Below are 15579 nucleotides of genomic sequence, written 5' to 3'. Positions count from 1 at the left end.
CAATCAGATTTGAGCCCCTTTGTGTTGCCATATCAATCAAAACCTAGGGCATTTATCATCAACTAGTTTAGCAACAAAACTGATCCAAATAGATGTTAATTTTTTTTCCCTTGCAAGGACCACACTGATGTTCGATGATGTCATAATTTTTCCAGTTTTTGTAGTGGCTGTCATTAGATTATGCAGTTGTACCTAATGCTGCGTCACCCTGCCACAAGGGTCAAAACCCTTACGTTCTAGGGCTGACTAAATCCTTCTGTATTAAATGGGCAAAGGTTAACGTTGGGATTAGAGCTAAATGTAGCATTGGGTTCCTTTACATTGTGCGGGTGAACCTAATAAACTGGCCCATGAGCGTACTGAATTAATACCTCAATAAATGAGCACTGTATGCGTTACTCACATTTACTTTTAAGAGGTTGGAAGACTTTTCTAGAAAAGTATTGACTTACTTAATGGGCTCACACTTTTTTTTCCTCTTTCAATTTTCCTTATCTGACGTGTCGAGGGTAAATAAATGACAAGACTTTAGACAAAGTCTGATATAATCATGTGCTCAAAGTACAAAGGCCTTCGGCGCAGTAGTGGTGGGTGACGTTTACCACAATGCTTTGAGCCAGCTGAAGGACTTAATGCGGCTAAAATGACATTATGCTACAGTAACTAAGGAGTAGATGTCACGACCATAAATATAGTCAACCAATATCATAGTGATCTTTTTGTGAATTGTTTCCCGCCATTTCGCAAAGAAAATGTAAATTAATTTCTCAGTATATAATTCAAATATATATGTAGTTAGAATGTCACAACTGAATATGAAACAAATGCATTTCATTAAAATCTAGCCGAATGTTAAATGAATAAACAAATAAATAAAAGGTCAACAGCAGGGTGGCCGGGGAGAAGAGACTGCATTTTTGTCCAACAGCAACTCTTTACTGGCCAGAACCGAGTTCATCAAGCTGAGGCAAAAAATTCAATCGAGGCTTAAATGCAAAATATTAGGATAGCAATCGCTCTGTGACGTGGTCAAGACATGCTGCTATTGTTATGCAACTGCAGCCACAGTGAGCTAGTGTGGATAAACAGGGCATCATCATCATCATCATCACTATCCCCTCCTCCTAATGATGGTGCACTTGTGCACAACTCCCAAAGAATACAACCAACCACTAAAATTCCAACCATCCATCATATCTGCACGTTTGTATTTACAAGAAACACAGCAAGTAGACACCTTTCGCCAAAAGCATACAGGTGATTGCGTTCTGTTCCCTCCAACCATTGGAGTTACTAATTCAAAGTGATGATCGACACAAGTGTGTCAAATGACGCACGAACGAGTCACGTCTCGGGAGGGAAAGATGCACAACAGGAGCTGGGACAAAATGGCGCTACGAGGAGTAGCTAAAAAAAAAAAGACAATACAAATCTGAGATGTGACTACATCTACGGATATGAATGCTGATCGCTCTGCCAAAAGATAGCAGATTGTTTGAAATGTTGGAGAAAAGCGGCACGTCCAAAGTGTTACTGACTGATGCGCCAGTTCCGAAACAAAAGAAGCGCAGCACCTCATACTCAAAGACTTCACTTTGGGGCTGCAGCTTCGCTTTGCAGCTGGCTTCACATCTGCACAACCAAGTAGCCCCCCTCACATTGCAACTTTGAAAAAAAACGAATATTTGTTGCACCCACGACGGAAGCATGTCACGTCGGGATGTGTTGGCAACTTTCCTGACAATGGACAAGGAGCGCCGACTGCCATAGTGACACATGTAAACAATTTGCTGCAAAAACAGCGACCCGGGCTGATAAAATCATCGTGACGTGACATAAACAAACCCTCGCTATCCCCACGAGAGTCACCTGTGACTCGGACACGGTGACATTACATTTATACGAGGTTTAACAGTAAATAATCTGGACCACGTCACTTGAAGTCAGTGGCCGGAGTGTGTTAGTTGGGAAAATGTAAGCATGTATTAAAAGCGAAAACGTAACTGTGGACCGAACCGATTACGTGCAATCGATAGAGCATAGATTCAATTTTCATTTGCATGACAAGATTTTGCCGAAGGTTTTGTCTGTTCGGGTCAATTTAGGACGAATTGTGCAAAATTGTTGGCGACGCGTATTACTTCCAGAGGGTTTTCGCGGAATAAAAGTTGTTCTTTGGGAATGCCGACGCGCAGCGAAGGTGTGCCGGGGAAGCCCAATGCCTCTGCTACCGGCCTGTTGTGTTGCGTGGGTCGGAATCGACGCGCAGTTGTTATATTTGAGGCGAATTGGAGGATGAAAAAACACAAACGGGACAGTGCGGGATCCATGGAGTCCGCTAGATCAGCTGCTGGCAGTTGCTGTTCTCAATCACGTCCGCAGAAAGGTTTCATAGCACCGTCGGAGCGCTTGTGGAATTAGACACTTAAGATATCATCCGTACAGGTTTGTCTGTCTCCGCTGACACGTCAGATATTAGTTTTGTCAAGGAAAAGTGACGCATTTGGGTCTTTTCCTTTTTTTTTTCCTAAGGCGAAGCTTTTTTGTCTGCTTGTTTTAGTGCGTGTCGTTTTATTGCTGAGCCGTGGACGAGTTTTAGTGCGTCTGAGCTTGAACTTGTCAAATCAAAAAAAAATAAAAAATACTACAAATAAAAGGACCATGGCAGAGACATCGGCATCTCCAGCGAAAGCCAAGAAAACGCCTAAGCCCAAGAAGCCCGCTTCTCATCCCAAATACTCAGACATGATCCAAGCGGCCATCGTGCACGACGCCAGCCGAAACGGAGCGTCCCGTCAGTCCATCCAGAAGTTCGTGCGCAAGAACTACAAAGTGGGCGACAATGCCGACGTCCAGATCAAGATGGCCCTCAAGCGGCTGGTGAACTCCGGGATGCTGCGCCACACCAAAGGCATCGGCGCGTCCGGATCCTTCCGACTCACCAAGCCGGACGACGCCAAAAAGTCCATCAAGAAACCGGCCGCGGCCAAGAGCAAGAAGGCCACCAAAGCACCAGCTAAGCCTGCCAAGAAGGTGTCCAAGCCCAAGAATGTGAGCAAGGCACCGGAGAAGCCCAAGAAAGCGGTCGCCAAGAAGATAAAACCGGCCGCGGTCAAGAGGGGCAGGCTGAGAAAAGTGAAGAAAGCGGCGACGCCGAAGAAGACCCTGGCGGGTAAGGTGAGCAAGCCCAAGCCCAAACCCAAAGTGGTCAAGAGGGCAGTCAAGCCCAAACCCAAGTCCGCAAAGAAGGCCGCTAAAGGGGGCAAAAGGAAGTGAAGGGACACTATGCCACCGGACTGTGTAAATATTCTTGAAAGGATACCTTTTGGTATACTATGTATTATTTTTGTAAGATTCCATGCAAACTTCTGCTAACTCTCACCTGCACCAACACCAACTCGACAAATACACTGCAAGCATTGCGACAAGTGTAATAAATGATCACAGCCTTTACTTTACTGACTCCATCTTGTGCGATTGTGACATTTTGTGGTCCCTATGTAGTGACGTCGTGGAGGTTTTAGTGCTTAACTGTAGCGGATCCGTGCATTCCATCCATCTCATTGAAGAAAACCCGTAGCCTTTAACATTACTTTATAACGACATTCAATAAAACTGAAGAAAATGTGTCTGAAAAGTTTTTTTTATGTCCATAAATGACAGCGAATGCTGCAAAAGTACCAATTAACGGGACTATAAACATCACGCACTAGCAGCCACTTCATTAGGTACACCTACACTATATTTCTTAAGCGGTCACATCAAGTGTGTTTGTATGGGCAACGCATGATGAATCATGGAAACACATTTTGCAGCCTGCAGCCACTTTATTAGGAACAGACTTGGACAGCTCTGGGGGGGGAAAAAAAACATGGCCAAGCAACCAACTTACCTGCTTCTTGCAATTAAGTCACATTTCAAACACAAACATTGTAATTCAGAGCATTTTTTTTGCCAAGATTATACAAACAAAAGTCAAAATATCAAAACATGCTTTTGTTCTCCAGAACTGTATTTATTTTTTTAATGAGACACTGCGACGGGAGCCCATGCTCAATACAGTGGTTATGTGCAGATATTGTTGCTGGGACAATTTAATTGCCCACACAGGATGAATAAAGTAAAAGAACTATCTACGGTGTATAATAACGTTTTAGGGAAAATTATGATAAAAATTACTATATGGAAATACCTTATCACTTAGTACACCTACCTTATTTTTAGTCTGACTTCAAGTTGAAGATGCGTCCAAAAGCAAAGACCACCGGCCTCTCAAACATCCGACACTGCCCTCTTATGGCGGTTTGGAGCAACTGTCACTAACAGCTGACAGGATAAAACCTGGAAAATTCAAATTAGTCTAAAAAAAATATCAATAATAATAATCATATTACTTTGAAGGACGTTTTACCCTTACGGAAAAATGGCAAGGAGAGATGCCAGCTTCTGTAAATGTAAGCACGACACTCCAATGCATTCCTGCAGTCAGATGGTGTGTTGTGTTCATTTATTGAGCATGTTAAGAACGAATTACTCTTTATGAAAAACCTAGTATTACAAAAATACAGAAGGGCATCCAGGTCATTTGAATATATCCTCAGGGGAAAAGGGGTATGAATGTTTAGGTGCATTTAACATGCTATCACTAGTTGCAGCTTAATAGCGAGGCAAACATAAGGCGTAACCATCCTGTGGTCAAAATTAAATTCTGGGGCTCCAGATAGCTGCTGGAAATGCGGCCCGGTAATTTTGGCATTGCCATTGAATTCTGCTTAGGTAACACTGCATGTAAATACATTTCAATCTCATTTGCAGCCAATTGATAAAACTGTCGTCTGTGGAATCAATGCGTCAAACAGGTAAAGGTAAGGCAGAAAAAAGATGCTTATGGCAAAAGAAGGAATTTAAAGGTTCTCAGCACTGTTTTGACATGAGGACAGTGCCAAAACACACTCCTCAATTGGGAGACTTAATGTGTATGGCCGGAGCAACAATCAATCAAATGCAAAACTCAGCTGGGTCTCGGGCTCATTTCAGTCTGACAGCCACTCTGAAAATAGTGAAACCCACAACGGCAAGCACAGCTGAGCCCAACGCCACTCTCAGCCAGAAGGACGTGTTCCTCATGCCTGAGCCGTTCAGGTGTCTGTGGGGGAGAAACACAATACAGGTCAGACTTGACAACAAAAACGTGGCACCATAATTAAAGCAAAAGACTCCACAACTGGCTTCCGCCGGGCTTCTTTATTGTCATAGAAAACATAAGCGGGCAGCGGCGGGTTGTGACGTGTGACATACGGGTACACAGCGGCCCAGGCAAGTCTAGTGAAGATGTTCTCGGTGGTGGATTTGAGAAATGTGTGGGAGAAAGGCAACGGCGGAGGCAGCTTGTGCTTGAAGCAGAACTCGGCTGGCGTAACTCCGTGGAATTGCTTGACTTCGGGGAGGTCTTGCTTAGAGGCCACCAACACACATGGGATGTCGCTCTCCATGTAGTGTTGCTGAATCAAAACAAATTACAATCCGTTGACAGTGAAGAGTCACACAAGGTCCCCAATTCATCTTAGATAACCAGGTGATAAGGAATTACCTTGTATATGCTGGCGCAGTAGTCGAAGGAATGCGGGTCGCTGGTGTCGTACATGAGACAGGCGACGTCACAGCGGGAGTCTGACTCCTTCAAGAAGTCCGCCTCTACGTCCACCTCATGGAGCTGCACCGTGTAATGAGCACGGTCAACTAATGGTGCCACAAAGGTGAGGGCGGGGCAACTTACAATCAGGGACTTCTCTTGATTGCTAATTTGGACCGTGTTGATGGCGAAGGGGGAAAAGGCACCGCCGTCGCCGCTACCGGGGTTGTTCTAGTCAAGTAAAGAGATGCAACAGTCAGACACCAGAGTGACACGCAGCTTTGCCGTTCATGATCCCGGATGGCGTCATACCACGGCGCTGCAGCCAAGGAAGGCCTGTAGAAAGGTAGTTTTGCCGGTCCCTCGCTGTCCGATCACCTTGCACAGAAAGACCGAGCGCTGCGTTTGGCTCTTTGCCAGGTCGTCGCTTCTCTCTCTTGTTACTGCACGTTTCAACAACAGCAAAGACTAAATGTTGACATAACATCATAACGTGGGCTACCACTGCAATGAAAATGTATTCAATTAATCCCACTGGTCGTTTTTGAATTCATTCTGTTCAATATGTGACTCAATAACGGTTGGGAAACATTCTTGGAACTATTGTGTCAACATTTATATCTCAATCGGCGCACCCGTGACCGCAGCAGTCTGCAATTCCTGCTCTGTGACGATCGGATAGCCCAGGTACCCGAGGTGCTCCAGGCAACGGTGGATGTCCAGGTAAGCAGAAAGCCTGGAGGTGAAGGGAAAAAAAGAAAGTGTGTGAAAAAGCTCAAATGATCGACGCCGATGCTGAAAATAGTCCCACAAAGTCAGCACGTACTTCCACTGACAGTGATAGCCGTGATTGGAGATGTAACCTTTGGCGGTAGTCGGGACAGTCGCGTAGACCTCGGCGCCCCACGGCATGTAAGGACAAGCGCAGAACATATTTTTCAGCTCTGCTGGGGACAGCGCAGAGTCTTTATCCTGAAAGGGGAAATACATATTAAACAAAAAATAATAATTTGCAAAACATGTGCTTTGGTTCCATAAAAAGTAGGGCAGCAAACTAACTACAATGAAGGCAAGACTGTTTCAGTTGCACTAGTGAGCAATAAAAATTAGATAAAGGGATTTACGATGGCCATTTTTAGACCTTGAAGAACTATCAACGAAGATCATGACTCACTTCATCATACTTCTCAAACAGCCGCTGCAGGAACTGCTGACCCAAATGACTGAGTTCTGTGGTACAGCCCGCAGGAACCCGGAAGCTGCCGTGATTAAAAACAAGCGTAAGAAATGACGCGAAGCGAGTGAGCACAAACACAAAACAGAAAAAGACGAGAGGAATGTCATCTGACGTACGCGGGGTAAAGGTAGTCGTCGGTCAGTTCGAGGTTGTCATCGTAACCAAACTTCCTGAGGATCGTCCATGTGGTTTCATGTCGGCCTCGCTGGATAAATAATGTATTAAGGAACAAGAAACCTGAGGGGGAGAGAAAAGAACAGTGTTACATTTCATACACCCAATGAAGACTATTTAGTAGTGCTCAACCAATAAGAATTTTTCAAAACTCTGACAAATTCATTTAAAAAATCTCCAATGAATAAAATAACTTGTTGGTATCCTTACAATTAAAAAGACGTGAAATACAGGCAGAACCAATATACAATATTTGGTTGTTTAGTATTTAACTTTATAACACAGCGTAAAAAATAAAAAAAATAAACTATTTACCATTTAAGGTCAGGCCATTGTCCTGCACACCATCACTAGTGTTTTTCCACACAACTGTCTTCACATCTTCTAGGGCTTGCACCGCCAGCGGATTTCCAAAACAAGATTTCTAATGGATGTAAAAAAAGAAAACAGACATTCAGTGAATTAGCTTCGCTTCAAACTGGATCATGAAAGCGTGAGATGAGCACCTGAAAAGTGTTGAGCTCAGCGTCGCTGAGGATACGATCGTTGTCCTGGTCGGAGATGTAAAAGATTCGACTGAGCGCTCTGACGCACGGAGGTTTGAGCTGCGGTGCAGGAAAGAATTAAGTTGCTAAACACCAATTAATGATTGAGGTATTTCTAAAAAAAAATTAAAAAAATTAAAAAAAATAAATTAAAAAAAGAGCCGACCTGTTTATCCTCAGGGTCATACAGAGGGGCGGTGGGGTGAAGGACTGCCTTCTGTGCGTAGTAGAACAGCTCTGATATGTTTTTGAGATTGCGAGCTGAGCACTTGAGGGGAAACAAAGTAAACAGTGCAGTGCGCGCACAGCTTGGGCACGGGTAAATATTTGAATGAAAGTTGCAGAAGGTAAACTCACCTCCACGCACGTTTCAATCTCAGAGAACTGGTTCATGATGGGGACAATGGTTTCCATGGAGCTGCCCAAGCGCAGATCCGACTTGTTCCCCACGAGGATGATTGGAACTCTGTGATTAATAAAATGAAATTACACAACACCTCTCACTGACATCCCCCAAATTTGCTGCATACTTGTTTCCTTTTTCTGCATCGCCGTTGACTAAAGGTATCCATTTTGTCTTGATCTGGGGGAAAAAAAAACATGGAACATAATTGGAATTTTGTGATGAATATGAAAAGAATTTAAAGTGCTTCAGTGTCAAAAATACCTTCTCTATCGAGTCCTCATTGGTGACATCATAGACTACACATATCACATTGGCCTGTGGGATGACATTTTTAAATTAAAAAAAAAAAGTGTTCCTTGGGTGTTCTCTTTTAGCATTCATACAATTACCCGTGTACTCACCTTGAGAATTTCTTCCCGAAGGGTCTCATCACTCTGCTCTTTTTCTGCCAAGGATATTGGATGATAATAGGAAGCAAATTCCAAATAAACATACAATTATTATTATAAAGTTACCCGAGTAGTCCACGATGTGTGTGGGCACTTTCTCTGGAGTGACGTCAGCCGGAATGGTAATTTCTTCAGCTCGAGACGGAACCTGAGAGTCATCATTGATCAGTGCATATAGATATTATCGAGCTATGACAAACAGAATGCGTGCCAAAGTCCCAACACACTACACTCTGGAAGAGAGAGGCTGAATTGTGCTGACACTGACCTCCTCGGGGAACTCCTCTCCAACCAAGGACATGATGAGGGAAGTCTTCCCCACCATGGCTGACCAGGAAGGTCGGAGGGGAGGTAGAAATGAGTCAAATAAATTTGATATTGATTCTACAGCTATACCACCCACGTTCAATTCAACTTAAAACAGTGTCTGAGCGAATGTGTTCACCAAGCAGAGCTATCTGGGAAAAAAAACTACCAAAAAGGAATAAATTGAACCAATTAGGGCAACTCAGCCTTAGGTCAATCATTTTTGAAATCCAACCAACTCTAGCGTTAAACTGCCAAGCTATTCACTTCTACACAAAAACATCTCATACATTCCCTTGTTTTAGCTCGAAAACCACAAGGCTAATATATGCTAATCGGCTAACAGTTTGTCAGCTGTCATAGAGCGCCATTCGGTACTCACGTTCCCCCAGCAAAAGTATCCTCACGTCCTGCTTCATGTTGACTTCCCGTTCGAAGACCAGCCAGACACGCCGCTGTGCTACGGGGACATTTGTTTTTCATTGGAATGATAAAACTTCGGCGAAAGCTTCACTACTGTTCGCCTCTACTTCGTTTTTTAGGCAAGGTGAACTCGTACATTTCCGGTTCAAAAGGAAGAGAAGTGCGCAAAACACGCCGTCCGCTGGACACAATTAGAACTACACACGGTTACATTGTACACAACCGGCCTTAACTTTAAAATGTAATTAATGAATCTCATGCACTTGGCGCTTTGTTTACAGACAACATTCTGGATTCACCTTTGATGAAAAAGACCTGCGTGAAGTTGGCCCCCCCCAACCTCGCAAAATTTAAGGAAAATAGTCCGATTCGTTTGTGCTTCGTTTGTGCCGGTTTGTGCAGCAAAAATCATCGTTTGTGCTGCTATGGTTTTTTAGTTATGAACGATTATTTTATAGGTCATCCAGAGTTCACCCAGCCCCCCCTTTCCCCCCAAATGGACCCAAAATGGTACCGTCCGTTTGTGCTTCGTTTGTGCTGGTTTGTGCAGCAAAAATCTTCGTTTGTGCTGCTTTCGTTTCGGAGATATTACACATTTATTTTTTAGCGATGACGTCATCGAGCCCCCCCTTGTTCTCCAAATGGACCCAAAATGGTACCGTTCGTTTGTGCTTCGTTTGTGCTGGTTTGTGCAGCAAAAACTTTCGTTTGTGCTGCTTCCGTTTCGGAGATATTAGGCATTTAATTTCTAGCGATGACGTCACCGTGAACTTGCCCCCCCCCCCCCTTTTTCTCCAAATGGACCCAAATTGGTACCGTTCGTTTGTGCTTCGTTTGTGCTGGTTTGTGCAGCAAAAAGTTTCGTTTGTGCTGCTTCCGTTTCGGAGATATTACACATTTATTTAATAGCGATGACATCACGTAGCTCCGCCCCCGTATTTACTTCCAAATGGACCCAAAATAAAATAGTGCCGTTCGTTTGGGCTTCGTTTGTGCTGGTTTGTGCTGCAAAAAGTTTCGTTTGTACTGCCAAGGTTTTGCAGATATTACACATTTAATTTATAGTGATGACATCACCGTATTTCGTCGCGAATTTCAAGCTCCTGGACTGGAATGCTCCTGATGTAGGACGAATACAAGGTAAATATGTTCTTCGTCTTTTTTTCTTCTTTTTATCTTGCAGAAAACTTTCACTGCGGGAAATGGCTTTTGGTACGAGGATATTTCTGTTCTTATTTTTTTATTGTGCTTATTGATTAATTCCCTTGTTATCATTACGCCTATATGATCATTATTTTCAATTAAATCTGACGTGTAAAAGGTTCACTGCAACCTAAATACCTGGTGAGTCTGTTTGTTCCAAAACATTGATTAATGCAACAATTAATACATGTATGTGAAGTTGATGACAGCCAGAAAAAGAAACTTGAAAACGTGAAAAAATAACTTTCTTTGTCAAAGGGAACATCATCAACATTTTTTTACAACAATTCAAACAATGTATCAATGCAATGTGTAGAGCACAGCATGCGGGAAGATTTTAGTGTTTACTGATGCTGCTTTCACTCCACTTCCCAGGTCATTATAGATCTCCCAGGCATATGCAGTCCTCCTGCCGTATGCCACATAATGGCCAAGAGAATCCTGGGTCAGTCCTGGTTCAAAGCCAATGACAGCTCTTAAAGTAAATGTCTTCTCTTTTAGTTCCAGACTGGAGGGAAATTCAAGCAAGGCAACTTCCTTGCAACTGCTACCAAGGTCAGTGTCAATCCACACAAACTCTCCCAGATTGTAGCTGTGAGTGACATTACCTGAACACAGAGCCTTGCCTGTACTGTCGTCCTGTGTTTCGAATGAAGACGGACACTGGGAAGGGTTTTCTATTGGCCTGAGGCAGAGAGAGTCAGGAAGACTGAGTCCCTCTTCAGCAGCAGTCTGAAGAGAAGCCATGCCACAGGTCTGCAGGACAGCAATGTTTACACAAACAAATGAAACTTGCCTCGTTACTTGTTGGCTTAAATTGTAGTACTGTGAGGAGCATTGTTTTATCAAATGAACACTTGGGATATTCCTCATTGCGCTCTCAATTACAGTGGAGATGTGGCATTGTGCATCAATTTGGAGAGCACCAGAGGTCAGGAGGACAGGTTTGAATATTTGCCCCAGCAGTTCTACACAGTATTCTGTGAGTATACCTGTTGGTTCACACCCTGTGTTGTGATGGTTTTCACCAGGTGGAGGAATTGGTTCCCATGTTCATAGTTCAGAACAGTCTTTTCAAATGAAAAACTTTCACAGAAAGAACAGCATAAGCATTGCAAGACAGAATCAAATGCACAGGTATTGAGCACAAACACTTTTGATGTGCGAAGTTTAACAGGCTGTTGATGATTCCCGTTTTTCAACAATGGTATCTTGACTTTTTTCCAGCCCACTCGTGTATCAATATGCAGCCATTCAGGACAAGGAGAAAGATATGACGTGATCTTTCTTTTCTTCGGTGGGACCGCTAAACCTCTCCAGTTTTCAACTGCACTGTCAGTAGATGCATCTGGCTCCACTTCAGGATGAGATTTTTTTTCCCTTTTGTTTACTACTTCAGTTTGAGAAGTACTGCAGACGTTGTCAGGCTCTTTGACAGTCGTGGCATCACACTCATCCTTTTCACTTTTTTGTTTTGCAAAGCAAATCCGCAAAAATGACGAGCAACAAACCGGTCCACACGAATGGGTAGGCTTTCATGCTTGAAAAGGCCTTTTTTTATGTTTTTGAACTCTGCTTCAACAGCTGCGGAACTTGCAGTGATGCTGGTGCTTTTGAAGAGAGGGACCATTATTGCTGTCCAGAGTGGCAAGTAACTTCCAAGTCCTGTTATTTGGGGAATAATCTCAGGGAGGGAGTGGATGTTGTCTCTATCCCCATCAGCCATGGCAAGTGACCTGCTCTCCTCACATATTTCTGTCACCCACTGTCGGACATTAGTCTGGATGTGTTGGTTTAATGCATCACCTGGTTCTTGTCCCTCATCTTCCTCATCTGAAATGGGGACAAATTCCTCCGCAATTTGCGCTCTCAAGTATTTCTTGCACTTTTCTGATGGAATAGGGGCTCCAGAACTGTCATTACCCTCTGTCTCACTCAGTGCCACAATGGTGATAGCACGGAGAAGTTCTTTTGCATGTTGCAAACATTGTGACTTAAGAAGCTGTGCAATTGACCTGACAAAGAAATCCTTAACACGAGGTCTTTTGTTTTTCAGGCAGTCCCATCGGCAGATCATCTTAATACAGTGTGCTACATCTACCCTGACAAAACATCGAGGTAGATGTCCAGGCTGATTCCCATGTGAAATGTTAAAGCACTCATTGATGTAGCTCTTCAAATCAGGATGAGGGGTAAAAGCTTTGACTAGAGCTCCAAGAATCGCCAGCGAAAAGTCACTTACTGCTTCTTTAGGAACAGATGCACCTGCATGGATCCATTCCTTCAGCCACTGTGTGATAGCATTAATATCATGCTTCTCTGACAACATCTGCACGACTGGGACACTGGAGCTGGTATGCCCTGTCATAACACCCTGATACAGGAAGATATGGCCAGACATGCCATTCGGCCTCATCAGTTTTTTAACTATTGAGCCCGTTGCATCAACACATAATATTGGGTGAGATTTCTTTAAGCTCTTGTACATATGCATTTGTGTTTGACTCCAATAGTGACAGAAAAACTTGTCAAGTCCAATGTCTGATGCTGTCACTGTGAGGTGCACTGTATTTCAACATCTGCAATGATAAAATTGGATTTTTGTCACCTAATGGCAAATCATTTTTCTCTTGCTTTGCCTTGCGCAGGGTGGCTAAATTTGGCAGGTGGCTTGGCTCAGGGTCTCCGAAGGTCATCAGTTTATTTGCCTGTGATGCTCGCCATACATGTGGTTCCAACCTGCCCTCACAAAGTTCCTTGGCTACCTGGACACGCAACTGTCCAGATAGAAACCGTTTTGAGCTACCAGTGTGTAGAGAGTCATCACTGTTCTTAATGAAACAGTTCAATATTATTGGACTGTTCATTTCTGGCTCTTCGCCACAGTTAATGTTGAGAAGGCCATGACACTCCTTGCAGTATCCTCTGATTTCGATATAATTATTTGAGACCAATGGATAGACCATTTTGGGTCCATTTGGAGAAAAAGGGGGGGCCAAGTTCACGGTGACGTCATCGCTAGAAATTAAATGCCTAATATCTCCGAAACGGAAGCAGCACAAACGAAACTTTTTGCTGCATAAACCAGCACAAACGTAGCACAAACGAACGGTACCATTTTGGGTCCATTTGGAGAAAAAGGGGGGGCCAAGTTCACGGTGACGTCATCGCTAGAAATTAAATGCCTAATATCTCCGAAACGGAAGCAGCACAAACAAAACTTTTTGCTGCACAAACCAGCACAAACGTAGCACAAACGAACGGTACCATTTTGGGTCCATTTGGAGAAAAAGGGGGGGGCCAAGTTCACGGTGACGTCATCGCTAGAAATTAAATGCCTAATATCTCCGAAACGGAAGCAGCACAAACGAAACTTTTTGCTGCACAAACCAGCACAAACGTAGCACAAACGAACGGTACCATTTTGGGTCCATTTGGAGAAAAAGGGGGGGCCAAGTTCACGGTGACGTCATCGCTAGAAATTAAATGCCTAATATCTCCGAAACGGAAGCAGCACAAACGAAACTTTTTGCTGCACAAACCAGCACAAACGTAGCACAAACGAACGGTACCATTTTGGGTCCATTTGGAGAAAAAGGGGGGGCCAAGTTCACGGTGACGTCATCGCTAGAAATTAAATGCCTAATATCTCCGAAACGGAAGCAGCACAAACGAAACTTTTTGCTGCACAAACGAGCACAAACGAAGCACAAACGAACGGTACCAATTTGGGTCCATTTGAAGAAAAAGGGGGGGCTCGATGACGTCATCGCTAAAAAATAAATGTGTAATATCTCCGAAACGAAAGCAGCACAAACGAAAATTTTTGCTGCACAAACCAGCACAAACGAAGCACAAACGGACGGTACCATTTTGGGTCCATTTGGGGGGAAAGGGGGGGCTGGGTGAACTCTGGATGACCTATAAAATAATCGTTCATAACTAAAAAACCATAGCAGCACAAACGATGATTTTTGCTGCACAAACCGGCACAAACGAAGCACAAACGAATCGGACTATTTTCCTTAAATTTTGCGAGGTTGGGGGGGCCAACTTCACGCAGGTATAAAATAATCGTTCATAACTAAAAAATTGTTAGATAAATTGTATATATATGTTATCATGCGTTCCCTAATGAGTACTTATTAATAAAGTTATTGCGCAGAATGCTTGCTGTTTCTTCTTGCAGACATCACCCAGTCCACAACAAGTCAAACGATGCTGTCTGGAGCTTCCTGACCTTCTACACATCTGGGAATCCAAGAAAGTTGTTGATGTCTGCACATGTCATTTTGTCTATGCACTCTTTTTATTTAACTACTTTGTTTCCCATAACATTCACTTTTCGTTTCTCGTGGGATCCTGTCCGCGACTTCTAGTTTCACATAGAATCTCGTTTCTTCACTCCTGAGACAAAGCCCACGCTTTCCCCCCCACCTATCAGGGGCTAGTCTCACATTGTAGGTAGGGCATTCCTAAATAAAAAGAGAGGAGTGTAAACAAGACCTTTAGTGTATTTTGGATTGATGTAAGTCTGTTTGCACTCCTCGCGAGAAAAGACTCAACATTCTGTCTCACTGGTTTTGTCTGCTGATCCTTTTGCTGAATCTGAATCTAACAGATTTCTGGGGGCTCGTCCGGGATCTCAATAGGACTATTTCTGGTTCCGGCCGACTTTTCGACGCAGGCCAAGTCCTTGGCCAAGGCATATAGATAGAGAAACCCTTTTCACGGGGCTGTCTCGATCAGTCGGTTGGACACCGGAGTGGTTGACGAGATCATCCGAGGAGAAGGCCCAGCAGACTGTGAGTACGAATCTTGATTCTGTTGAAAGGAATGGAAGTGTAGTGGCAAGAGGTCACTTGAAACCTTGACAATTCTAGACCCTATCAAGTGCATTTAGAAACAGTTAAATTCTGTATGGGATGCTGGAGTCCCCTGACGTAAACGTCAGTTAAATTCCACAGGAGGGCAGACTCCTCTGTTTTCTAAAGAAGTAAAGAAGTACAGGTAGTTGGAGCAGTTAAATCCCGCTGAGGTGTCGTGGGGCCTCCTCACTAACCTTCCTACTGTGTTAGTTTTCTGCTGCCATTTGTGGTGGGTTTTCCTTATCCCTTGTTTAGCTGGTTTGGCTTCTTTCTCCATGAAAAGATAGGTTTTATATTTACTTTGAGAAAAAGGTAAAGATAAGTTTTCCTTACACA

General features: G+C 43.6%; 3 protein-coding genes across 9 annotated transcripts; 2 read left to right on the top strand and 1 right to left on the bottom strand.

Moving 5' to 3' along the window:
- The first annotated feature begins 2409 nt into the window (after positions 1–2409).
- On the top strand, positions 2410–3629 carry h1-0 (H1.0 linker histone). The gene has a single exon (XM_088360261.1). It carries the CDS (start codon positions 2662–2664, stop codon positions 3274–3276), a length of 615 nt encoding a protein of 204 aa, XP_088216387.1. The 5' UTR covers positions 2410–2661; the 3' UTR covers positions 3277–3629.
- Positions 3630–4480: 851 nt separating this feature from the next.
- Positions 4481–9324, bottom strand: rhot2 (ras homolog family member T2). Of its 2 annotated transcripts, none has more exons than XM_088360259.1 (19): positions 9132–9324; positions 8712–8770; positions 8510–8591; positions 8396–8439; positions 8256–8309; positions 8119–8171; positions 7946–8054; positions 7755–7856; positions 7550–7648; positions 7359–7467; positions 6986–7106; positions 6807–6891; positions 6459–6604; positions 6268–6368; positions 5945–6075; positions 5777–5863; positions 5591–5713; positions 5299–5501; positions 4481–5146 (listed from the first exon to the last, which is right to left on the bottom strand). In XM_088360259.1, exons 1-19 carry the CDS (start codon positions 9166–9168, stop codon positions 5029–5031), a joined length of 1863 nt encoding a protein of 620 aa, XP_088216385.1. In that variant the 5' UTR covers positions 9169–9324; the 3' UTR covers positions 4481–5028. The 2 variants fall into 2 exon arrangements, with proteins under 2 accessions (XP_088216385.1, XP_088216386.1); XM_088360260.1 differs by having other exon boundaries at positions 9157–9314.
- A 657-nt stretch (positions 9325–9981) lies between these two features.
- LOC148382194 (uncharacterized) lies at positions 9982–14940 on the top strand. Of its 6 annotated transcripts, none has more exons than XM_088359451.1 (10): positions 9982–10312; positions 10751–10820; positions 10877–10930; positions 11032–11129; positions 11266–11319; positions 11407–11512; positions 11603–11709; positions 11960–12106; positions 12436–12836; positions 13024–14940. In XM_088359451.1, exons 1-7 carry the CDS (start codon positions 10240–10242, stop codon positions 11655–11657), a joined length of 510 nt encoding a protein of 169 aa, XP_088215577.1. In that variant the 5' UTR covers positions 9982–10239; the 3' UTR covers positions 11658–11709; positions 11960–12106; positions 12436–12836; positions 13024–14940. The 6 variants fall into 6 exon arrangements, 4 of the variants coding, with proteins under 4 accessions (XP_088215577.1, XP_088215575.1, XP_088215578.1 ...); XM_088359449.1 differs by having other exon boundaries at positions 11603–12106; positions 12436–12567; positions 12629–12836; XR_015853942.1 differs by having other exon boundaries at positions 10751–10930; positions 11603–12106; positions 12436–12493; positions 12629–12836.
- Positions 14941–15579: the final 639 nt, after the last annotated feature.

The sequence above is a fragment of the Syngnathus floridae genome, chromosome 18 (genome assembly GCF_059516105.1).
Source record: "Syngnathus floridae isolate MCC-2025c chromosome 18, RoL_Sflo_1.0, whole genome shotgun sequence".
Lineage (NCBI taxonomy): Eukaryota > Metazoa > Chordata > Actinopteri > Syngnathiformes > Syngnathidae > Syngnathus > Syngnathus floridae.
Note: the sequence above shows the minus strand (reverse complement) of the source record. Positions and strands in the feature narration are given on the sequence as shown.

What these genes read in the sequence shown, in the direction of transcription:
- h1-0 (XM_088360261.1), top strand. Translation starts at nt 2,662, where the DNA reads ATGGCAGAGACATCGGCATCTCCAGCGAAAGCCAAGAAAACGCCTAAG.
- rhot2 (XM_088360260.1), bottom strand. Translation starts at nt 9,232, where the DNA reads ATGAAAAACAAATGTCCCCGTAGCACAGCGGCGTGTCTGGCTGGTCTT. An exon ending in AAGTCAACATGAAGCAGGAC is followed by an intron (nt 8,771 to 9,156) that starts GTGAGGATACTT and finishes CTTCCTGGTCAG; the next exon opens with CCATGGTGGGGAAGACTTCC. An exon ending in ATGACCCTGAGGATAAACAG is followed by an intron (nt 7,649 to 7,754) that starts GTCGGCTCTTTT and finishes CCTGCACCGCAG; the next exon opens with CTCAAACCTCCGTGCGTCAG.
- LOC148382194 (XM_088359451.1), top strand. Translation starts at nt 10,240, where the DNA reads ATGACATCACCGTATTTCGTCGCGAATTTCAAGCTCCTGGACTGGAAT. An exon ending in TCCTTGCAACTGCTACCAAG is followed by an intron (nt 10,931 to 11,031) that starts GTCAGTGTCAAT and finishes TTTCGAATGAAG; the next exon opens with ACGGACACTGGGAAGGGTTT. An exon ending in GAAGAGAAGCCATGCCACAG is followed by an intron (nt 11,130 to 11,265) that starts GTCTGCAGGACA and finishes TCTCAATTACAG; the next exon opens with TGGAGATGTGGCATTGTGCA.